This window comes from Balaenoptera musculus, chromosome 9 (assembly GCF_009873245.2).
Source record: "Balaenoptera musculus isolate JJ_BM4_2016_0621 chromosome 9, mBalMus1.pri.v3, whole genome shotgun sequence".
In the NCBI taxonomy this organism is placed as follows: domain Eukaryota; kingdom Metazoa; phylum Chordata; class Mammalia; order Artiodactyla; family Balaenopteridae; genus Balaenoptera; species Balaenoptera musculus.
Genome location: NC_045793.1, coordinates 19,507,990 through 19,533,719, shown reverse-complemented (window position 1 = coordinate 19,533,719; position 25,730 = coordinate 19,507,990). Strand labels below are relative to the sequence as shown.

Sequence of the window (25,730 nt, the reverse complement as noted above, 5' to 3'; positions counted from 1 at the left end):
AACTTAGAGCTCTGGATGGACCAGTCCTGCATATTGACTGTCGGCATTGCTGGCAGTCACATATGATGTGACCATGGGAGTAATTAGGGGGGGAAGCCGTTGCGCCACTGTGAAAAGTACTGTTTACTTAAGAGCCTGATTGCGGTTGAGCCTTGAATAATGGTGGGGGTTAGGGGACCGATCCCAAAGCAATCGAATAGCCACACATAACTTTACAGTAAGCCCTTTGTATCCACGATTGTGCACCAGTGGATTCAACCAACCTCTACAGATGGTGTACCGCTGTAGTATGTATTTAGTGAAAAAAAAAAAAAAAATCATGTATAAGTGGACCCATACATTTCAGACCTGTTTGTCAAGGGTCACCTGTAATTTATAGTGCCTAAAATTCCTTGAAATTTAAAGGGGAGTGAAGAGTTGGGAAATAGGAGACAGTTTCGGTGAAATGAACCTATTTCTCAGCAGAGATGTTCAGTCAGCTCCTCGCCCTTTGCCATACTAATTTCATAAAACATGACTTGCCCTACTAGTCAAAGCTAGAGAGTAAGCTGGATGCACCAAGGGAACGGCCTCTAATGTCTTGGAAAATTACTGTATACACAGTCAACAGGCTTTCCTTTTCAGTTCCCATTATCTCTTGACAGTGTCCGGATTCCTGTTTTCTAGTTTTCTAATCCTTGCCTGCTTCCCATGGGAGTGCTTCCTGACTCAGCCACCCACAAGCATTTGTTTTACTCTCTGTCATAATTCAGAGTATCTTTGTTTCTGTTGAAGCTGAGCTACCAAGACACTAGTGCTCCTGAAATAGGACTTAAAGACTGTTGCTTCCTCTGCTAGATTAAGACAAATGACCATTTGAAGTTTTCCGTGCTTAATTTTTCTTACCAAAGATTGCTACACTGAGGATATTTTATTTCATCTATAGAGTGATTGTTTAAATAGCCCAAAGAAAATGGAAGCAGAAAGAAGGATCGTGTTTGTGAGCATAAGTGTCTATTTGTAGAGCTAGTCTGGCAGGAAGCTTTATGAAAGTGGTTTTGAAATGCATGTTGACAACAAGCCGAACAGCCCAAGGATTGAATCTGGAACCAGTGAGGAAAATCGAGACATTTCTGGTTCATTTGGCAGTATTTTCTCATCATTGCTTTTAGTTTCTTAATTAAACTCTGTGTCTGGCTTAGTTCTTTCAGAATCAGTCCTGGCCTGAATCCTCCTTTTTGTGCTGCTGGCCAAGAGGCAGAGGATGTGATTCCTTGGCCTCATGTGCTTGTAATTTAGTAATGATAACAATGCCTTATAATTGTGAGGTACTTGTACAACTCACTCACATACATTTTCTACATTTTTTCTCATGATCTAACTTTTGGCCTTCACGGCAGCCTGATGTTGTCTCCATTTTACAGATGAAAAATCTGAGCAGAGAGAAATTACATCACAAAACTAGTGAGTAGTAGAGTTAGGATAACTACAACTAATTATGAGGCAAAATGTATGTTCCTGTGATACTTACAGTCCCTTCCTTTCTCTTAAAAAATTTGTTGATTCTGTGATTAATCTCCATAGGTGGGGTGTTAGAAGTTGACCAGAAAAGGCTTTGAGGAAGAAAGAGTTTGTCTCGAGTGGATACCAAGAATTGGAATTGCTCTGATATTTACAATTATAATAGTCACTGCCAAATTGCCTCCAGAGAGGCTATACCATAATGAACCCTCTCGCCCAGTAGTATGAAAGAATCTGTTCTTCCAAAGCTTTAAAATGTTTGCCAAACTGATAGGCAAAGGATAGCATCTTAATTTGCTTTCTCCCGACTACAGGTGAAGCAGAGTGTCTTTTCATATGTTTATTATGTTAGCCACTTGGATTTGCTCTTCTGGGAATTTCCTGGATATATTCTTTCCCCATTTTCTATTGGGTTATTGTCATTCTTTATGTTTTCTAGATAGTAATTCTTTGTATAGTATATATGTTGTCAATATATTCTCCCAGTCTGTCACCTGTATTTACTTATGTAATTAAAAACTAATAGAAGTAGGGAAATGAGGTTGTCAAAAAGAAATACTTAAGATGTTGGTTTAATGCAAATGTTAAAAAAGAGAAAAAACTTTAAAAAGTGGAATTTCAAATTAAGTCCTGAAGAATGGGTAGGGTTTAGAAATAAGTAGGAAAGCAGTATTTAAAAAAATTAAGAAAGTCAAGGGGTATATTCCAGAACTATTGAGAAGATTGACCTGGCAGAATTGGAGCATTCTCACTGGATTATTATGGGGATGAAATTCAATAAATAGGTTTTGCTTAAAGTAAAGGGCCTTAAATGCCAGAGTGAAGAATTTGGAATTCATCCTGTGAGAATTTTTAAATAGAAGCATGATATCCAGTCAATATTTTGAAAAAAATTAACCTGACTACAGTGTGTAAGGTGACTTGAGGGCACGAAGAAATGGATGTTAGAGGTATCCATTGGTGCTAAAGCTGAATTAAGTTGGCAGAGGAGTGAATGAAAAGGAAGGACATATTTGAAGAGATGTCTTAAAGCAAAAAATGCCAGGTTTTGGTGATGATCGGACACCCTGAAGATTACAAGTGGCTGAGAAAATGGTGATGTCTTAGGCTACTTGGGAGGGAAAACTGAGCTTGGGTGGAGAAGTGATATTAAATCCTAGAAATTTGCCAGAAAGATTGAGGACAGAGAGAGGTAAGTAGAATTGGTGACTTAGAGTTTGCACTTTTAGGTGACTATAAGTATAGAACACAAAAGGTAAGAGTTAAATTTTAAAATAACTAGAAAATCAACAGATGAGGAAAAGAAGGCTGAGTTTAGGCCTCATTTATTATAAAGAGAAGAGAAGCCAATATAGATAGAAGAAAAGGCTATTCCTCTCAATATCACCCATTTTCTGCAGATGACACCTCCGGGGCTGTTTCCCTGGTTATGGGGATGATAAAGTGCATGTGTCTCTCCAGGGCAACCCTGGATTCAGTTCTGCCTGTGGAAAAGTACAAGAGTTTCTCATGGAGACCATTAAGGAACCAAGGAAAGAACACTGCCAAGGTGGCAGCTTTGAACCACTCTGAAATGTTTTTCCTCACTGATTAAATGAGTCACATATGAATGCAAAGGCAATTGAGCACACTCAAAAGCTATGCCTTTAAAAAATACAAACTAATTTTAACTGGTGCACTATTAACTTCTATATGAAAAAAATATCATTTTAAGACTTAGCATTCATCCTATATTATCATAGAGAACTTTTTTATTTATGCTGTTGTCTGATTTTTCTAATGATGATTTGATTTGACACTAATTCATTTTTTCTTCCGAATGTTTCTAATACCATTTTCCTTAAACATAGTCGTGGTGTATAGGCAATGAGATAGCTGAAATCAACGGACTAGAGCTGTGTAGCAGTCTTACCCACCTTAGTTTGGCCAAGAACAAGATCAAAACCATTAATGGCTTAGGAATGTTACCGATCAAAATACTTTGTCTGGTGAGTCTAACAAAAGTATTATTCTTTATAGAAGTACTAGTTAATGTCTTAGTAAATATATGAATGATAGTTAGGATTTTTCAGTTTTATAAAGAGCTAATTCCTTCATGAAATGTCATTGTCTTTAGTTTTGTTTGTTCCTTTCCATATCTGGGGTGTGTGTGTGTGTGTGTGTGTGTGATGAATAATTCATGCTAAAGTAAAATGATTTCCTAATTTGGTACACAAATTCCATTTTTTAAAAGATTGACTTTAACACTGAGAAAGGAAGGCATACTTTTAGCAACTATTAAGAATATTTTTATAATAACCAAGAGATCACTGAAGAAATCAAAGAGGAAATCAAAAAATACCTAGAAACAAATGACAATGAAAACACGACGACCCAAAACCTATGGGATGCAGCAAAAGCAGTTCTAAGAGAGAAGTTTATACCAATACAATCCAACCTCAAGAAACAAGAAACATCTCAAATAAACAACCTAACCTTACACCTAAAGCAATTAGAGAAAGAAGAACAAAAAGCCCCAAAGTTAGCAGAAGGAGAGAAATCATAAAGATCAGATCAGAAATAAATGAAAAAGAAATGAAGGAAACAATAGCAAAGATCAATAAAACTAAAAGCTGGGTCTTTGAGAAGATAAACAAAATTGATAAACCATTAGCCAGACTCATCAAGAAAAAAAAGGAGAAGACTCATATCAACAGAATTAGAAATGAAAAAGGAGAAGTAACAACTGACCCTGCAGAAATACAAAGGATCATGAGAGATTACTACAAGCAACTATATGCCAATATAGGACAACCTGGAAGAAATGGACAAATTCTTAGAAAAGCACAACCTTCTCAGACTGAACCAGGAAGAAATAGAAAATATAAACAGACCAGTCACAAGTACTGAAATTGAAACTGTGATTAAAAATCTTCCAACAAACGAAAGCCCAGGACCAGATGGCTTCACAGGTGAATTCTATCAAACATTAGAGAAGAGCTAATACCTATCCTTCTCAAACTCTTCCAAAATATAGCAGAGGAAGGAACACTCCCAAACTCATTCTACGAGGCCACCATCACACTGATACCAAAACCACACAAAGATGTCACAAAAAAAGAAAACTACAGGCCAATATCACTGATGAACATAGATGCAAAAATCCTCCACAAAATACTAGCAAACAGAATCCAACAGCACATTAAAAGCATCATACACCATGATCAAGTGGGGTTTATCCCAGGAATGCAAGGATTCTTCAATATACACAAATCAATCAATGTGATACACCATATTAACAAACTGAAGGATAAAAACCATATGATCATCTCAATAGATGCAGAAAAAGCTTTTGACAAAATTCAACACACATTTATGATAAAAACCCTGCAGAAAGTAAGCATAGAGGGAAATTAACCTCAACATAATAAAGGCCATATATGACAAACCCACAGCCAACATCGTTCTCAGTGGTGAAAAACTGAAACCATTTCCACTAAGATCAGGAACAAGACAAGGATGCCCACTCTCACCACTATTATTCAACATAAGTTTTGGAAGTTTTAGCCGCAGCAATCAGAGAAGAAAAAGAAATAAAAGGAATCCAAATTGGAAAAGAAGAAGTAAAGCTGTCACTGTTTGCAGATGACTTAATACTATACATAGAGAATCCTAAAGACGCTACCAGAAAACTACTAGAGGTAATCAATGAATTTGGTAAAGTAGCAGGATACAAAATTAATGCACAGAAATCTCTTGCATTCCTATACACCAATGATGAAAAATCTGAAAGAGAAATTAAGCAAACACTGCCATTTACCATTGCAACAAAAAGAATAAAATACCTAGAAATAAACCTACCTAGGGAGACAAAAGACCTGTATGCAGAAAACTATAAGACACTGATGAAAGAAATTAAAGATGATACCAACAGATGGAGAGATATATCATGTTCTTAGATTGGAAGAATCAACATTGTGAAAATGACTCTACTACCCAAAGCAATCTACAGATTCAGTGCAATCCCTATCAAACTACAAATGTCATTTTTCACAGAACTAGAACAAAAAATTTCACAATTTGTATGGAAACACAAAAGACCCCGAATAGCCAAAGCAATCCTGAGAAAGAAAAACGGAGCTGGAGGAATCAGGCTCCCTGACTTCAGACTATACTACAAAGCTACAGTAGTCAAGACAGTATGGTACTGGCACAAAAACAGAAATATAGATCATTGGAACAGGAGAGAAAGCCCAGAGATAAACCCACGCACATATGATCACCTTATCTTTGATAAAGGTGGCAAGAATATACAATGGGGAAAAGACAGCCTCTTCAGTAAGTGGTTCTGGGAAAACTGGACAGCTACATGTGAAAGAATGAAATTAGAACACTCCCTAACACCATACACAAAAATAAACTCAAAATGGGTTAAAGACCTTAATATAAGGCCAGACACTATAAAACTCTTAGAGGAAAATATAGGCAGAACACTGTATGACATAAATCACAGCAAGATCCTTTTTGACCCACTTCCTAGAGAAATGGGAATAAAAACAAAAATAAACAAATGGGACCTAATGAAACTTAAAAGCTTTTGCACAGCAAAGGAAAACATAAACAAGACGAAAAGACAGCCCTCAGAATGGGGGAAAATATTTGCAAGTGAAGCAACTGGCAAAGGATTAATCTCCAAAATATACAAGCAGCTCATGCAGCTCAATATCAAAACAACAAACAACCCAATCCAAAATTGGGCAGAAGACCTAAATAGACTTTTATCCAAAGAAGATATACATATTGCCAACACACACATAAAAGGATGCTCAACATCACTAATCATTAGAGAAATGCAAATCAAAACTACAGTGAGGTATCACCTGACACCAGTCAGAATGGCCATCATCAAAATATCTACAAACAATAAGTGCTGGAGAGGGTGTAGAGAAAAGGGAACCCTCTTGCACTGTTGGTGGGAATGTAAATTGATACAACCACTATGGAGAACAGTATGGAGGTCCCTTAAAAAACTAAAAATAGAACTACCATATGACCCAGAAATCCCACTACTGGGCATATGCCCTGAGAAAACCATAATTCAAAAAGAGTCATGTACCACAATGTTCGTTGCAGCTCTATTTACAATAGCCAGGACATGGAAGCAACCTAGGTGTCCATCAACAGATGAATGGATAAAGAAGGTGTGGTACATATATACAATGCAATATTACTCAGCCATAAAAAGAAACGAAATTGAGTTATTTGTAATGTGGTGGATGGACCTAGAGTCTGTCATACAGAGTGAAGTAAGTCAGAAAGAGAAAAACAAATACCGTATGCTAACATATATATATGGAATCTAAAAAAAGAAAAAAAAATTGTTCTGAAGAACCTAGGGGCAGGACAGCAATAAAGACACAGACGTAGAGAATGGACTTGAGGACCTGGGGAGTGGGAAGGATAAGCTGGGACAAAGTGAGGGAGTGGCATGGACTTATATATACTACCAAATGTAAAATAGATAGCTAGTGGGAAACAGCCACTTAGCACAGGGAGATCAGCTCGGTGCTTTGTGACCACCTAGAGGGGTGGGATAGGGAGGGTGGGAAGGAGGGAGATGCAAGAGGGAAGAGATTTGGGAACATATATATATGTATAACTGATTCACTTTGTTATAAAGCAGAAACTAACACACCATTGTAAAGCAATTATACTCCACTAAAGATGTTAAAAAAAGAATATATTTATAATGTCTTATTGATGAAATAACATTTAAACATATTTAAGCATAATATTTATTGCAGTTAAAACTTCATTGCTCTCAAATGAACCACTGGGTCCTGAATTTGGCAGTCCTTTTCTATCACTATATGCCAGTTTCCCATTCTAGAATACCAGAATTAGTGCTGAGAATAAATGAACAATTCCCATCAAGAAGTTAAAATTTTTAATTTTTTTCCCATAGAGAGCATGCTTCTTAAGCTGTATGACAATGTGACTATGACTGAATGAAAATACAATTTATTTTAAAATCAGCAGGATCATAGTTGTTCCAAAGATATATACAGTATTTTTGAAATAACAGTTTAGCTCATTAATTTGGGGGTGATTATATAGTTTGTAGATTATCTAGGATTCTTTCTTCTTCCTTTCCTTCTCCTTCTCACTTCTTACCTTTGGATGGCTTTGGGGTTCTTTATCTGTCATGAGGTGGACAGGGGGATTTTAAGCCACGAGGCTAGTAGCTTATTAATTTCTTACGTGAACTATCCCACAGGAGAGTGTTGAACATGTTGTTTGAAATGACATCTTGGGTTATCTGCAGATTTTTGGCATACACAATATACAATTCCTGTCTTATTTAACCACAGACAGCTGAAGGTTGGCTATGTGTTAAGCCTGAAGTGCTTTTTCAAGAGCCTTCACTTCTTACAGTGAGTTAGGTGAGGGTAAAGTACTGGTTCCCAGTACTGAGGTTGGAAATGAAGCATGGAAAGGTTTAATAATTTCCCTGAGTTTTTCTGTTTTCTGTCCACTTAGGCATGTAAGCAAAGCATAAATGAAAATGAATTTGGTAGGCTGAATCGCAAATTTAAAAATTATAAAAGAAAGTCACACTTTAAAATTATGATAATTTGAAAGATTATTGGCAGTATATTCTATTCAATTTGCAGCTTGTTAGAACCTTATCCCTTTATTTACATATCTTTTTGCATTGGCATTCCCATTAACTTTAAGCGGAGCATGATATGTGGAAAGAGATTGGGGGTGTGCTTAAGGGAATGAGAATTGAACTGATTATTAAGAATGACATCACATAGCACTTTCATCCTAAGACTTTGTTTCAATAACTAAATAAATAATCTGTGTTGATAATTTCATCTCAAGTAGGTTTTATTTATTTATTTTTGGGTGTGTTGGGTCTTCGTTTCTGTGCGAGGGCTTTCTCTAGTTGTGGCAAGCGGGGGCCACTCTTCATCGCGGTGCGCGGGCCTCTCACTATCGCGGCCTCTCTTGTTGCTGAGCACAGGCTCCAGACGCGCAGGCTCAGTAGTTGTGGCTCACGGGCCTAGTTGCTCCGCGGCATGTGGGATCCTCCCAGACCAGGGCTCGAAGCCGTGTCCCCCGCATCGGCAGGCAGACTCTCAACCACTGTGCCACCAGGGAAGCCCCTCATCTCAAGTAGCTTTTAGAAGAAGCATAAAAGACTTATTTTTCCTACAAGTAGATTAGGTGGATTGTTCCCAACCCCCATCCTCATCACCCAAGATGAACTAGAAAATACAGAATATGCCATCATTCATTTTCCTTAAACTTTTTGAGAATAGGAAGGTTTTCTTTTCCATACATTAGTAAAATTCATAAAATAAAATGATACTCATTTGTTTCAACAGTTTTTAATACTTTTTAAAAGATTTGTGGTATCAGTAATCCAATTGGTTTACTACTGAAAGTAATTCAGTTTACAGTTTAGAGAAAAAAGAACAATTCACTATACAAACCAGTTGTTAATTCTCTTCCATCAACTTTTTTTTTTTTTTAATAAATTTATTTATTTATTTTTGGCTGTGTTGGGTCTTTGTTGCTGCGTGCAGGCTTTCTCTGGTTGCAGTGCACGGGCTTCTCATTGTGGTGGCTTCTCGTTGTAGAGCAACAAGAGGGCTCTAGGTGCGCAGGCTTCAGTAGTTGTGGCACGCAGGCTCAGTAGTTGTGGCTTGCGGGCTCTAGAGTACAGGCTCAGTAGTTGTGGCACACAGGCTTAGTTGCTCCATGGCATGTGGGATCTTCCCGGTCCAGGGCTCGAACACATGTCCCCTGCATTGGCAGGTGGATTCTTAACCACTGCGTCAACAGGGGAGTACCTCTTCCATCAACTTTTACCATAAATATTAGGGGGAAATGTGGTTCACTTATGGTCTGCTCTGTCAACCACCTCCTTTAGCAAGTAAGGACAATACATTCCAAACTTCAAAAATCATTTTGTCTTAGTAAAAGCCATTTGTTTTTTTTTCCCTCCCAAGTTGGGAGATTGAGAATATTTCTCGTTTCATTTTAGTTTCTCTCTAAATACCCCCTTTTCCCTGCTAATCATGATAAAACAAGCAAGAAGAACTGTTCATTCAGGCACTAGACGTGCACTTTGAGAAGAGATGTATCAGTTTTTCATCATTGGATAAAGGGTTTTACTAGATAACTTTGACTCAGAAATTCTGATTTGGAATATTTCTCAGTTCTGCTCTCTTTTATGACCATAAGTTATCTAATTAAACTTTTCTATGCCTCAATCTGCTCTTGTGCATCTACCACTTTGAAAGCCATCAGAGACACTCTAAAGAAGAATTACAGTTCATCTTCCACATCTACAGCGCTTCAAAGGTCTTTGGGGAAGAGGTGTATTATACATAAATTTGATATGTGGGCATATTTTAAATAGGATATTGAGGTCTTATTTCAATAAGTTAAATTAATAAGGATATTATGTTCAGTTTACTGTAGTTTTTTTCTTTCCCCTTTCTATTACACTTTCTAGAACTTTTTTGAACGGTAGGAAATTTGACTTAGGCAAATGGAGTTATGAGTATTTTTCCTTCTTATTATGGAATTTTTCAGACATATATAAAAATAAAAGGAATAGTTTAATGACCCCCCCATGTACTATCATCCAGCTTTATAGATGATCAACATTCTATTAATATATTTTAAACAGCCATAGAATTATACTAATGAACATAAACCTTGCTCATTATTGAAGTGAAATCTTATGAAAAGTTGAGTGAAAATGAACTCTTACTATTAAATACTTGGGGAAACATGTACCAGGAAAAATATTATAGATGGTAGAGAATACTATAATTTAATTTTTTAGTTCTAAAGTGCTTAGTAAAAGTTTTAAAAGTTTCAGGATGGGGGGAATTCCGTGGTGGTCCAGTGGTTAGGACCGCACAGTTCCACTGCAGGGAAACAGGTTCGATCCCTGGTCAGGGACCTGGGATCTTGTGTGCGCGGTGTGGCCAAAAAAAAAAGTTTAAGGATGGGTATAATGTGGCATTAATTGAAACCTCAAAATTACACTTTACTGTGTTTCTCAACTCAAAGTTTAACTTTACTGTGGCTTAGTTTTATACCTCAAAGGCTAAAGAACCCAAGGAATTTTGAGAATGTTGGGAAATGAACAAGAAAATACAAATTATTGTTATCACTATAATTTGTTGTTATGGGTACAGGGGGGTTGGGAAAAAGAACAGTGTTTAAGTCTTATATCTTTCTCTGTTTCATGGTATTGTCTAAGAAGATGCTTACGTGTAAATTATTTAAGAACTTTGTTTATATATCTATTGTTGTAAAACATGCCACCGCAAGTGTAGTGGCGTGGAGAAATTCTATTAGTTAACCATTTTATTAGCTAGCAGTTCTGTAATCTGAGCTGGGCTCAGCTCGTGGTTCTGCTGGTCTTGCCACATCCAGCTAGCAGATTGGCTGGGGGCTGGGCTCAGCCAGGATGCTGCAATGGCTGGGTTTCTCCTCTCTGTTTAGTCTCAGGGCTCCTCTCCAGGTGACCTCTCCACAAATTCTCTCCAACAGAGTGGCTAGAGTTCTTACATGGCAGCTTAGGGCTCCAAGACACAAGAGGAGATGCTGCCAGGCCTTCCTAAGTCTTAGATTTGGAACCGGGACACTTCTGCCATATTCTTTTGGTTAAGGCAGGTCATAGGTCTATCCTGGATTCAAGAGGTGGAAACTGTACAAGAGCATGAATAAGTGGAGGCATGTGCCAGACTACTACAGTCCTCATGATATGAGGTGATTATATTCAGAATATTTCTGAAAACAGAGTGTATGTGGGAGTTACAGTATTCAAGTGGTTTTCTGTGATGGTGATGAAAGAATTGCATTAAATTTACATTTCTAAAGATAAGCTTGGAGCTATGCTGCCATTAAGCTTGAGGTTAGCAATGTCAAAAGCTTATACTACCTAGCTTTTGTCTTTCCTATTGATTCAAACATTCATCTGCTTTACCTCTAGCGAAAATATTATGTTCTGAGTCTTCCAGCTGAAAGACTGGGCTTTCTTTCTGGGGTGTACATATATGTGTTTAGGGAGGTGAAAGATGGGAATGGGAGGGGGGACAGGAATGTCTTACTGATTTTAAGAGGTTTGGGGCAGTATCCAGGATGAAAACTTGTCATTACACTTTTCCCTTTAGGACATTAAGTGTATTTTATCAATTTTAGAGCAATAACCAGATTGAGAAGATCACAGGTTTGGATGACCTAAGGGTCCTGCAGATCCTGGATCTGGGCCACAATCAGATCAGTAGCCTCCAAGGCTTAGGGAGTCATGACTTCTTGGAAGTGATCAACCTCGAGGATAATAAGGTAATGTCATATTATTATACTTTATATGTCTTGGTTTTAGTGTCTATAATTATTTCTCAAGTGCTATCACATTCAGTGCCAGCTCAGAAAAGTTATTGTAGAAAACCTCCTGGAGCAACAGTTGAAGGACCGCTTTTTTTTTTTTTTAATAAGTAATAATTCTTAATTTTTGAAAATGTGAAGATTCCTAATTACATTGTTTTGAAGGTTTAAACTGCAACCAGGTGCACATGACTTTGTGAAGTAGATATATTCGTGTGAAATTTGGGGTAGAAAGATGGCATTAGGAATGTCTGATGTGTCAGAGGGGGGAAACTAGAGACAAGAGAATAGCCTCAGGCTGGTGTTGCCAGTGCCCCATTTAATGAGAAGAGACACAGGAAGTGAATTCTTATATCCTATTTGTAACAATTGGGTACGTTCCCAACCCGAATTAGTTGGGGATTGGACTTACTCAGATTACCCTATCTGGCTTAATGCACACGTTACTTCACCAATTATATCAATTGGCTTTCACTCTTAAATACATTTTATTTTTAATAAAGCATTTGTGCTCCTAATCATGGTATATTAAGTTGGTACCTATAACTCACCTCTTATGCAATCAGATCTACATTGTGATTTTATTCATCTCGAGTACTTTTTCATATTTTGGGGAAAGATTTCATAAGGAAGACGAATGGTTATTTCTTCTTGAAAATGAAAATTTTGGCTAACCCTGGAAGAGACATAGATCCTAGCTGGAGTGAGATGCGTTCCTGTGGGGATATTTCTCTGTTCGGCTGTGTTGGTGCTTATCAGCTGGGTCTGATGACTCTTTCTCCAATGAGCTTCCATTAGCTATTAGATTTCTAAAAATCAAGAAAAGGAGGCAATCTTTAGGTCTGGGAAGAAGTGGATTTTTAATCACAGGCAAAAACTGTTCCTCCTCATTTTCACTTGACTTGCATATTAAATTGTTTGTTAACTTCTAAGGTTAATTCTAGTGGGTGACTTTTGTTTACTGTCCCACCTGTCTTATGAAGTCAGCACAATCTCTGTCTCATATGGTTTTAGTGTCTTTTTCATGAAATGGCCATTAAAATGGTTTGCAGATACATACAGGCGGTGTTCAAACGGCAGAATGCACTCATTACATTTCAACTCAGTTCATCTCAGGATTTAGGAAAAAGAGTAATGGTAATAATAATGACAATTACAGTCATAAAATAATGCAGAGATTTTCATTGTGTATTTATGCACAAGGCACTGTTTTAAGCACTTTGCATATATCATCTCATTTAATCCTCATTATAACCCTATTATTATCGCTATTCTACAGATGAAGAAACTGGAGCAAAGAGAGGTGAAGTAACTTGTCCAAAGTCATATCATATCCAGCGAATAGCAGAGCCAGGGTTCAAACAGAACGATTTGCCTCCAGAGTCAGTGTTCTTAACCCTGCAGGCTAATACATTAAATGAAATGCTAACGGCCCTCCCTTCAGAAAAGTGTGTGGTGTTGTCATGATCTAGAAGAGTGCTTTCTGGCTTAAATATAGTGTGAGCCACATGTGTCATTTTAAATTTTCTAGTAGCCACAATAAAAAGGTAAAAAGAAACAGGTGAAATTAATTTTTTGCCTTATTTAGCCCAACATATCCAAAATATTGTCATTTCAACATGTAATCTTTATAAAAATTATTGATGAGATATTTTATATTCTGTTGTTTCACACTACGTTTTGGACATCTGTTGTGTATTTTGCACTTACAGTACCTTTGAATTTATCCTAGCCATATTCCCACTGGTAAGTAGCCACATAGGGCTAGTAACTACCATACTGGGTAGCACAGGTCTAGAAAGACCTCATGAATAGTATGGTGTTCTCTTCCATTCCAGGAGACTTTTCAAATTACATTTGAAATAGTTGAAGAAAAAAAGGGGGATCATTAGGGAAGAACAGAGTTTATAATTTTCAAATGTTGAAGAGACTCCATTAAAAAAGAAAAAAATGGCCACACGTCCCAAAGGAGGGATCCTTTGGCAACGATTGGGTCCGTAACAATGACACAATTCCCTCACTCCCCGCTGGGCAGGTTGGGGAACAACCAACAGTATGTGAAATATTCTGGAAGCCGAGCCATCCAAAGATTTCCTCAGAGATTTCTCTAGCACTACTGAGAATACTGTGTATCAAGGATGGAAAATTTATCATTTAAGAGAAACATAACATAGCTATTGCTTCTCATATGATTAACTTGATGTTAGGAATATTGTCTTATTGGGAGCACTTTTATCAGTATTATTTACTTGGTATAAGCTGTTGAAACATTGCCTTACCTTCACATGATCATTTGAACATCTTTTAAGTTTTTTTGCAAATTCATCATGAGCCGGTGATTTGGGTGCCTTTGTCACTCTCCACTCTACAATCCTTGTTAGATTTTAAGTCATTTCTATCATTTAAAACTTATCCCCAAAATGTTAACTCTGTTATAACCTCAGCCTTTTCTTCTAGAAGCAAAATTTTGGTCTGGGAGTTACTTAGAGACTGCTGTTTTACTTCTCTGAGTCTTACTTAGTGTCATTATTTCATCTCTATCTATCTAGCATGTATTTTACGAAAAAGACTTAACAGGCCTCTTTAGGTCTGGATGGTTAGGCTTGGAGAGCATGGCTTAAAAGGAAATGTCAAAGAAAGGAGCCAACTTCTCCCTACACAGTGGAAGTTGAAAGGCTTCTGCTTAGTGGGGAGTAGCCAACAGGGGCAGAGGAGATCAGGGAAGAAGGGTAGACCGGAATCTGGGGATCAGCCCTGCTGGTATGACATTCTTGGCATCAGATGGCTGAAGTTCCTTTCAGAATATAATCTTTCTGGCAGTGTTTCACTTTAGGTGGTTTGGGGGTGTTGTGTCTGCACACCTTTTGTGTTCGCCTGTGACACAAACAGCCTTGGGTCTTGGCATTTGAAGAGAGAAGACTTGAGGGTGGGTCTGCTGCCGGGTGAGGTCTGCAGGACGGGGTGGGCGGCGCATGCAGGATGGCCCTTGCCTGGTGCACATCACCAGTTCAGCAGAGGTGGGCCCTGGTAGCCAGGTGCCTCCACACGTGTTCCCCTCTGCCCTTACCCACTTCATCCTACCTTTGAAAGGACTGGGAGGGGAGCTGGATCCCTCTCATTTGACTCTCAAAAGACTGGCTCATCCCAACTGACACCTTAGTGATAATATTTTTACATAGTCTGTGATTATTCTATTCATAGCGTTCACAGCATTTACAAGATCTTTCCATGTTAAGCACCATCGATGTTACCATCTTCTAAAATGGTTGCCTAGTGTTCCTATTATGGGACTGTGCCATGACTCATTTAATCACATAATGATGGAATTTTTCAGAATTGAGAAAATTTTAAACTTTTACCAAAAACGTTAGACCGAATGCTCATGTATCTAATTTTTGTCTGTCTGATGATCTTTTCAGTGTAAACCTCTTGAAGTGGGATAGCTGGTTTATAGCTTGTGCATGTGTAACACATCCACTCCCACCAGCGATGTCTGCAAGTGCACGTGGCCAGGATGCGTTGGTGAGACGTGTTGGCTGCGAGGAAACATCTCCTCCTAACATTTGTGTTAGGTCCAAACACAAGAGCTGTAGGCTGGAGGGGAATCAATCTATTGATTGATTGAGCAGTGTGAACCAAAGTGACTCTTCCACCTTCCCAAATAACACAGTATTTAAAAATTGATCCTTTTATCTTATAGATGATCCAAATGGCAGTTAATGGACAGTCTAGTCATCTTATGGAAAAAGCATAACATTGCTATAACCAGATTAATGTGTGCAGGTTATATATTGTAACTCGGAATTGGCCTTTCATATTATGTCTTTGAAAATGGCATCCTTAGAACATGGCACATGTGTTCCTCCCCTGATTTAGCTTTGGGAATAGCTTACATTTCAACTGCATTTTTGGTTGGATAACTCAGAACTATTAGTGACTCTGCTGTTGGAGTGATCTTACCATGCATGCAGAAATGACTTGGGGAGAAATAGAAATGCAAAAGTGATTATTAATTTTTTGCAAAAGTTCAGCATCTACATCTGAAATAAGATTATAATTATGCTAATTACAGGACATTTAAGGAAAACTGTCTTTAGTTTAGTGGAGAATTCAGGCCTGCTGCCACCCAAGCTCTATCCCTGCTCAAATCAAGGAACTATCAAGCAACCTTTTTCCCTCTTACTTTTTAAAGTCGTGAAACATTACCTGTACAAAAAAAAGTGTATAACACATAAACGTACCGTTTAGCAAAGAATTTTAAGGTGAATAGTCATGTAACATTCACATCAAGAAATATGTCATACAATCTCCCATGTTTACCTTTTCTTAAAACAATTATCTCATTGAAAAAATGATAGAGCTACACATGTACATGCAGTAAGAAGGCTTCCCCAGTCACAGATAACCAGCAGAAGCAGTGTTGTGGGGGGAGATTGGGGAGCTGGAGGCTGGGCAGAATAGTGATGGGGAGAAGCACGTAGCCCTTGCATGCATTTTTTGCAGTCTCTCTGATTCTATGTACTATTTTATTTCTGCCTTAAGATAAACGTGGGTGAGATGAGGAGCATCTACCTCTCTGTTTTCTACCCAGAGAGGAAAAAGAAAATGTGGCTGTGAGTTTGCATTTACTGAAGGAACATGCAATGATTCCCTTGTTCTGTGTAGCTTTGCGGAGTTCTCATTAAAAAGCTGGATAGTCACAAGAGCAACTTTTAAAATAAGTTGAGTTTAAAGGATCCAAAGTAGCTCCTCTTATATTATGTTCTCTGTTGTCTTGGTGCATTTAGTCTGTTGATAATATTGTGTGTGTGTTTGTTTGTTTTTGGATTAAACAGATTGCTGAGCTGGGTGAAATAGAATACATTGAAAACCTACGCCTCCTTCGAGTTCTCAATCTTCTAAGAAACCCAATTCGGGTGAGACATCCTTTATGTTGGGGGCAGGGGAGAGGGATGAGGACTTTCTTGAAATTCTTCTCTATGAAATGCTTTTGATAGAACATCAGGAATGTGAATAAGGTGTGTTTATCTTCATTCTCTATTAGAAGGGGTAAGCAAAGTCGCACCTATGTACCACCATCGGTGCATGTAAAGCCTGAAATTGAATACTGGTTGCCTACTCTGTGTGGTCATTTGTGACTCATCCGGGTGGTAATAAAGATTATCAGGCAGGAGCTATTGAGCTTGTAGAGCAATGTCCTTTTACGTGAAAGAATGCACGATGCCTGAGGTGTAGACGGAATGTGGTTCCTATTTTATAACAGGGGAAAGTCTAAGATTAGACGCTTAAAGAAATTCTCCTGGGGATTGTTGTAAAATTGGCATTGTAAAATGATTATAGAAAAAAATCATATATTTCCTACTGATTCTTCACCTATGGATATCAAACTTTCAGACTTTTTCAGGATTCTCTTTTTTTTTCCCCCAGTGATAGATCCTTTCTCCTCAACTCTGTCCCTCCCTCTCTGTGCATATGTCATTCAATCCCCTTTCTATCTATATCCTTCACTCGCCTTTCCATAGACTCTTGAATTTGTATGTATCTCTGAGTACCTTTCTTTTTGTGTGTCTTGAGAAACATGTCCGGGCAGGCAAAAAATCAAAATAAAAAATGAAAAATAAGATCTAAAAATAAAAACAATGTTTGGTATGAGAACAGTGGCAGGCAATTTAAAAGCATCCCTGGGAAAGAAAGGGTTTAAAGTGGCCATCCCTCCCAGTTCCAGATCCATAAAGAGCATCTAGGTGTTTGCATAAATAAATAGCACAAACCCTTTCACATGTTAACTCATTTATATATAAACTACCCCCACATTTGCACTTTGAAGTACACAAAAGGTGCCATTGTATATTCATTTCATGTATATTCTCATCCTCAAAACGCATCACCCACTTAATATCTTTCCCTTCAAAGAGATGTAGCTTCTTAATAAAAAATAACTGTAATTATATTTCTAAAAGGCAGGTAATCCTAACACAGAAGATGATAGGGAGTAATATGGAGGTTGTTCTATAAATGAATGTCATTTTATTATTGTAAAACAAATTCATAATTAATGATACAAATTAATATAAAACAATACAAAGTAATAAATAATGAGAAATTAATGAAACTCTTTGGAATTAGAAGATGGGGTTTGGATCACTGGCCATAGAACCTTAGATGAAATACTTCACCTCTCCGAGCCTTAGTTGTTTTTCTCTTTAGAAATGAAGATAATCAGAACTGTCCTGCTTATCTCACAGGGAGATTAACAAGATCACACATTTGAAAAGCTTTATAAGTTACAAGGCACAGTCTACATTTGAGTTGTTAATATAAGGGGACTGGTAAGCTGAAAATGTAAAGACCTATGCAGGGTGTGTGTGTGTGTGTGTGTGTGTGTGTGTGTGTGTGTATGAATGACAGCGTTAGTGGGTGAAAGCCTTAAGCTCATGAAAGTAGACTGCTAGTGGAAAAGGAAGGTAATTGAATAACCCTCTTGATATTTTAAACAGGAGAAATCTGACTATTGTTCCTTCGTAATTTTTGTGCTACCTCGATTAACAGAATTAGATCAGAAGAAGATAAAAGTGGAAGAAAAGGTATGTAATCGTTTCATTTCCTGTGTTTATGAGTTGATAGGCTCAAAAGCTCGTGCTGCCTGCTGCAAGACCAATGCAATCCATAAATGATTACATAACAGTATGTGCATTCATTATTTAGGGGGCGTGTCCTTGTCCCAGGATCTGTCTGTTTAACCCTCTGCAGAGCTGAGCATCAACACAAATGCAGTGAAAGCCCTGCTCTTGGTACAGTGAGGAGACTGGCTGTGGGAAACAGAGCAGCCTCCATGTACGTAGGCTGACAGCAGTATAGCCGACTGTTCGTTTGGATAACTCTCATATTTGGAGGGTGTGTGATCCTATCTGTGTTACTCTAAAAGTTCACTTAATAATGAAGTGAATTATAATGTCATTCTACCACATCATCGAAAAGGACTCAAATAAATCAGTACTCTGATTTTTAAATCCTTTATTCTACTCTTTAAGATAATGATTCTTCTGGACACAAGTTGAGAGTAACCAGACATTGAATGCTAGCACCCGCCAGCCCCTTCCATACCTGTGGAAGCTAATTTGTCATGCTGTCGTGACTGGTGTCAGCTGAAATCTCCACTAATGAGGGGTTTCTTACACTGGATGCAAATTTGAGATGGGAATGAAAAAGGAGGTATAAATATGCAGAGAGGCAGATATTCCAGTTCATAAATGCCTCTCTGAAATCTTGGTTAAAAAATAGTTACAGGTGCTAGTCTGTTATCATTCTCTCACTCAAAGGCACTTATTAGATTTCTCTTTCCCTTTAACGTTGTGCGAAGGGAATAACATTTAAAACCACGCATTAGATAAAGGTATGGCAGACAAGAATAGTGTATTTAGAGGGATGACAAAGCCGGGGGACGGAGAACTGTCCATCGTGAGGAAAAGGCCCATATCTTTGAAAAGAGAAAGTTACACTAAAAGAGGGGGAGGTTTAGTAGAATTTGAGATCATAGGAATAGTTCTTGGCATGATGGCATGAGGAAAAATTCTGCAGTAACAACTCCCTGGAATCTAGAACTGTGAATTTTATTTCTTTTCACATTAAAAGTTGGAATGTTTACTATATTAAAGGTCATCTTAGACTTCAGAGGTTTTGATTTTGTTTTGGCTTTTTTCCTTTCAAACCAGGGAGTATAAAGAAATAGGTGACCCAGGGGCTCCAGCTCCATACTTTAAAATAATTATTATTCTTTAGGTTTTAGGAAAGTTAGAGTAGACGTGAAGACAGAACACAGATTCCTGGTCGCATGTCTAGGACATTTCATTAAAGAAAATCTAAGGCTTGTCTTCCTTTTAAAACGAATTTATGTCTTTTCCCTTTGCATTTCTAATTCTGGAAAAGGTCGCGGCAGTGAATAAATACGACCCTCCCCCAGAAGTGGTCGCAGCCCAAGATCACATGGCCCACGTTGTCAGCAGCATGGTGCAGCCACACAGGGTCTCTGACAGGTATTCCTTAGGGACCCTTTGGGTAGAACTCGGGGCGGCCAGCACAGGACAACCTCACCATTTCCCTAGCCCTCTATTTTGTGACCCATCCCTTTCTCACCTCTCTGAGGGAGGGGATCAAGTCTTTATTTGACAGGCTGTGTAGTCTCAGATATAGTGTATTATCATCACATGTTTGAATATGGGGCTCACTTGGCTGGCCTTTTCCCAAGTGTGGTGATGAGTGGATTCAACTTCCCTCTTTCATCTGGACGCTTGAATGACGGCTAGCCTGTGACATAGGATGGTGAAATGAAAAAGAAAGAAAGTTTGCCCACTTTTCTGCTGTAGGATAGAAGCACAGACCTTAGCCTCATTAACAGAGAATTGTGATGACCTCTATCCATTGTCAGTTTCTCCTTAGCTGTGCCTGAATGCTAGATACCCCTGCCAAAGAGCACCCAAGACCGCAGGGTATACGTTAGAGAGTCCCTAGAAGGAGGCCCTCCTCGCCTAAGGGAAACCCGAAACAGTCGTTACAGTGATTGCCCTGAGCCCCAGGCAACCTAGCAGGGAGAAGTCACCCAGCTTGGTTGAACACAGGAACAGAATCTCTCACCTCTGAGTTCGAAGACAGATTTACCACGATTTCTCCATATCTTTTTAAACAATCTGTTGGAGCAGATGGCCATTTACACTATAAGTATAATATACAAATTCTATCAATGCCCAAAGGCATTTTAAAATTACTTGTAAAATCTCTTGGTTATAAATGGCTTCTCTTCTTCATGTGGTCTGCTCCTGTACTTCACACAGTTGGTTTCCCACAGAGAGAAAATGTTTTATTTTGCATCCAGGACATGATTTTTTTTTTTTAAACATCTTTATTGGAGTATAATTGCTTTACAATGGTGTGTTAGTTTCTGCTTTATAACAAAGTGAATCAGTTATACATATACATATGTTCCCATATCTCTTCCCTCTTGCATCTCCCTCCCTCCCACCCTCCCTATCGATTTTTTTACATGTAATTTAATAATGTAAACGTTGACAGTTTTATATATTTATGGTAGCTCTCTAGGTGAAATGATTTATCATTTATTTGCATACATCTGGAAAAGCACATTTGATTTAAAAGAAGGGCATTTATGTCCTCATTGTATTTCTTTTCTAGTTTATGAGATTGCTAGTTGTTTCATGCTTTAGGGTACATTTATATAAAAATATGTATCAAAGAAATTTACAGCAATGTCTGATAAACACGCATTTCTGGATCATTTCTGGCTGTCAGGCAGAGAAGAGTAAATGGCCAAGCAGCCCCAGGTGCTCTGGGGTGGAGCAGGGCTCACTCTGAAAAGCTCATGGAGGCAGGAGCAGCGGTGCCATGCCCTTCCCACTCTGGGTCAGGACGCAGCTCCCTGGCAGCCCCAGGAGTCAGGCTCCAGGAGAGGAACGCTGACTCTTGGTCTCGGGACTTTTAGGCTGTGACATTGGGGAATCACTGTCCCCTCTTCTGGCGGGATTGGGACATGGCAGAACCTTGACTCTGGCCTGGTAGTCAGTGATAGCTTTCTTGCTCTCTCCTATGACAAGGTTCTCCGGGCTGATCTTGTACAAGCCCTGTCCGAACTCTGGAATCGGCCATTTCTCCAAGAAGCCCTGGTTTATTTTAGTGAGAAATGGTATTTCCCAATCATAATGTGGGTGCTAGAGACAATCATGGCACTGGGTTGATCACTGTTTCCATGTCTTTTAGTGGACAGAGCTAGGAATATATTTCCTTCCCTCCCTCCCTCCCTCCCCTCCCTTCCCTCCCTTCCCTCCTTTCCCTCCCTTCCCTCCCTCCCCTCCTTCTTTCCTTCCTTCCCTCCATTCATAGATCCATCTATCTATTCTTTCTTTCTATCTATCCATCCACCCATCTTGCCTATTTGTACCTACCTATTACATCTGTTCAATCTTTTATATCTATCTAATCTGTATCTAGATAGATCTATCTATAGATAGATGGTAAAACACCTCCTGAATTCATATTGGTACAATTCAATTTCAAGACTACAGTTGAGCTTTTACTTAATCTCATCTCTGTTACATCTGTATCTCCTTTTCTCCCTCACCAAAGACACAGAGGAAGATGGAATTAGAATATCCCATAACTGCTCTTTTTTAAAGTCCCATATTACACCACAACAGTATCAGAATACCAGTAGTAATAATTACTGAAAACATTAAAAACATATTTTGCCTATGTTCCTCCCGTTAACCATTCCCTCATTGTTTTTTATTGTGGTTAAAAATATATATATATATAACACATAAAATTTGCCATTTTAACCAGTTTAAAGTGTACAGTTCAGTGGCATTAATTATATTCACAATGTTGTGCAACCATCACCACCATCTGTTTCCAAAACTTTTTCATCACCCCGAACAGAAGCTCTGTAAACATTAGGCAATAACTCCCCATTTCCTGCTACCCCCAGTTCTCGGTAACTTCTAATGTACTTTCTGTCTCTATGAATTTGCCTACTGTATATATTTTACATAAGCATCAATCACTCCATTTTAAAAATAGTGTACTGTATTTATATTGTCAGAACATATATCCATCACACACTATACTTTCTCCTTTGCTGTCATTTAGTCTTAGTTCTCTGGGTAACGGCATATTTATTGCTGCCTGCCAGCGCTTACAACTGATGCCTCCTCTTGAGTCATTTTGGTTGTATGAAGCTTGTTCTCTAGCAGATTCCTTAGGAGGAGCTGTGGAATCAGTATCTCTTGAAATCTTGCATGTTGATAATATTCTCTGCCCTTTACAGTTGAAAGTCATTTTTGCTATATGTAAAGTCCATGGCTCACACTTTTTCCCTTGACAATATTAGAAGGGTTTCTCCATTTTCTTTTGGTGCAAAACATTGCTGTCAAAAAACTGGTGACAATTTAATTTTCTTCCCCTTATAAATCATGTGTTCTCTTTTTTCTAGCTGAATAATCCCCCCAAATTTTTTTAAGTCCAGTAATTTTACTAGACTATGTCTTGGTATTATTGTTACAACATTTATAGCCCAGTTGTTCTAGGCTAATATTCTCAGGTATGTTGTATAATGTTATTTTATTTTTTTTAATTTCAGAAAGGTTTTCTTGAATGACAGTCTTTAATATTTGTTCCTTAGCTTTGGTTTTCTTCTTCAGGAAGATCTCCTTTGCCTATCCTCAATATTTGTCACTTTCTCTCAAAATTTTTTCCTTTAATTACTTAAAAAAATTATTTAGAGGTAATTTTAGATTCACATGCAGTTATAAGAAATAATACAGAGAAATTCTAGGTATCTTTCACCCAGTTTCCTCCAGTGGTAATATCTTGCTTAGCTAAAGCAGAATATCAAAACCAGGAAGCTGACATTGATAACAAGCCACCAACCTTATCAGGTTTCACCAGTTTTGCATGTACTCCTGTGTACATTTAGTTCTATGCGATTTTATCACATGTGTAGATTCATATGAGCATGACTCCAGTCAAGATACAGGAGTTTTGTCACGTGGATCCCTTTGCTTCCCTTTTATAGCTACAGCCACCTCCCTCCTGCTCATCTTCCCTAACGTTTGGCAACCAATAATCTGTTCCCCTTCTCGGTAATGCTGTCATTTCAAGAAGGCTATATAAGTGGAATCACAGAGTATATGTATAACCTTTGGGGTTGACTTTTTTTTTTTTTTTAAACTTAGCCTCTGTTGAATATATCAGTGGTTCATTCCTTTGTATTGCTGAGTAGTATTCCTTGGTATGAATGCACCACAATTAGTTTAACCAACCATCGAAGGACATCTTGGGCTGATTCCAGTTTTGGGCTACTACAAATACAGCTTTTATGAGCATTCACGTGTAGGCTTTTGGACATTGCGGTTTCAGCCTGCCTGCTTTCTGCTGGATACCCGTTGTTTTGGGGTTCCCTTGTTCGCAGACGCTGCCCATTGCTCCCTCCTCCTTCCTCTTGCCCAGCTTCCTGTGCCATAAAAGTCTTGCGGGTTTGTGGCTTTTCAGCTGGTTTGTTATCCACATTTTCCACGGGCTTTTGTTCTCAAGTTTTTCTGTGTTCCTGTGAGTATTCAGAGAGATTGAAAAATTATGCTGCACTGCCCCCATTCTTCACAGAATCTATACCTCAACCATGATTTTTTTCAAAATATTATATTTTATTCCATATTTCTAGAATTTGTGTCTTGAGTGGAACCCAAACACTTCAGCTCTGCATGTTGCAAGAGATTTTATATAAATTAGTCCTGTGGTCTTTTAGACCAGAAGCCATGCCGAGATTCATATATCAGCTCTTACTTATTAGTTGTTACTTTGAGCAAGTTAATTCACCTCTCTGTACTTTGGTTTCTTCATCTGTTAAGTGGGGATAATGATAGAATCATCTTCATTAGCTTCCTGTGATAATTAAATGAGGTAATGCATGTAAGACGCCTAGAATAGCGCCTGGCGTATAGTAATTGCTCAGGTAAACTTCAGTGATTACTGTTTTCTTTGCACATGAGTATTCTTTTTTTTTTTATTGGACTATAATTGCTTTACAATGTTGTGTTAGTTTCACATCTGTGTTCTAATTCAATAGATGCAGATGTTAAAGTTTACCTCTCAGAGGGCAGTCTTATTTCTTTCATTTTGAAGTTCTTGGGGAGAATACTTTATCAACCAAGAATTAATATCTCTTACCATATTTTTCCTTTAAAAAATGTTGTTAAGGTAAATTTTTTTGCTATTTTGCAATCGACTTGCTTCTGGAAAGTAGGACCATCCTTCCATAGAGTGTCTACATATAGCAAATGCTGGATTACTGGATTCATTGTGATTGTGACATGGACACTTTACACACTGGATGCATTAATATGCATGTCTGCTCTGCCCTGTTGCAGCACCCTTCCTAGTCTGGATGCCCCTTATCCCATGTTGGTATTAGCTGGTCCTCAAGCATGTGGTAAACGAGAACTCGCTCACCGCCTCTGCAGACAGTTCAGCACTTACTTCAGATATGGGTAAGTTTCTTTATTGGCTGGTAAGGCTGTAAAATGTCGGATATTGCTAATGTTGGCTATTCAAATGTACATAGAAGGCTTATGAGCTTCTTTGCCAGTTATATACACTGTGATATTCACTGTATTTGTTTTTTTTACTTTAATCCTCCAAATGTTTTACTTAATTCAGTGACAGCCGAAATCACGCTCCAAGGTTTGGAAATACACGTGGTTGTAATAAAGCATCATGGTGTTGGAACACGGGCTACTCCTGTTGCCATGTGGTGTGACAGCACGAATCACAATGTTGTGATGGATGGTGGGTGGGTCTGCGCACCGGTGACAGCCTCTCCTAATCTCTGTTGGAGCTCACGCTGCCAGCACGTCAGCTGCTTTATTTCCACGCAGGTCTTTCTCTTTTGAGGCATATTTCAGAAGGAAGGAAAGAGAAATGGCAGCAAAAGATTTCCTTGTCCTTTCCCTCAGGTTAGCATTCAATACACTTTCAGTTTTCTGGAGCAGATATTTTGCTCTGTGGTTCCCTAATGACTCAGTTAAAATAGCAGAATATATCCAAAAGACTAGAACCATCCTAGAAAATCTTCAGCTGGATTTACAGACTTTTTAAAGGTGTGTGGGTCTCAGATTTAGTTATTGCTGTGACCTTTTAAACTGGTTTCCTCTTTTATTTTTTTATGTATGGCAAAGACATTACTGTTAGATTAGTGATGTTTGTCAGTGAGCTGAGAATGTGACTGCAAAGATATATAGGACAGCAAGAAAAAGAAATGCAAATTATTT

General features: G+C 38.3%; 1 protein-coding gene across 1 annotated transcript in view; it reads left to right on the top strand.

Annotated features, from left to right (window-relative positions):
- Nucleotides 1–25,730, top strand: part of LRGUK (leucine rich repeats and guanylate kinase domain containing) — a 118,927-nt gene that overhangs the window by 30,398 nt on the left and 62,799 nt on the right. Inside the window, exons 6-11 of the mRNA XM_036863653.1 lie at nucleotides 3,364–3,488; nucleotides 11,713–11,856; nucleotides 16,734–16,814; nucleotides 18,396–18,482; nucleotides 19,825–19,931; nucleotides 24,831–24,950. Coding sequence (XP_036719548.1) covers nucleotides 3,364–3,488; nucleotides 11,713–11,856; nucleotides 16,734–16,814; nucleotides 18,396–18,482; nucleotides 19,825–19,931; nucleotides 24,831–24,950 — 664 coding nt within the window. The remainder of the gene's footprint in view (nucleotides 1–3,363; nucleotides 3,489–11,712; nucleotides 11,857–16,733; nucleotides 16,815–18,395; nucleotides 18,483–19,824; nucleotides 19,932–24,830; nucleotides 24,951–25,730) is intronic.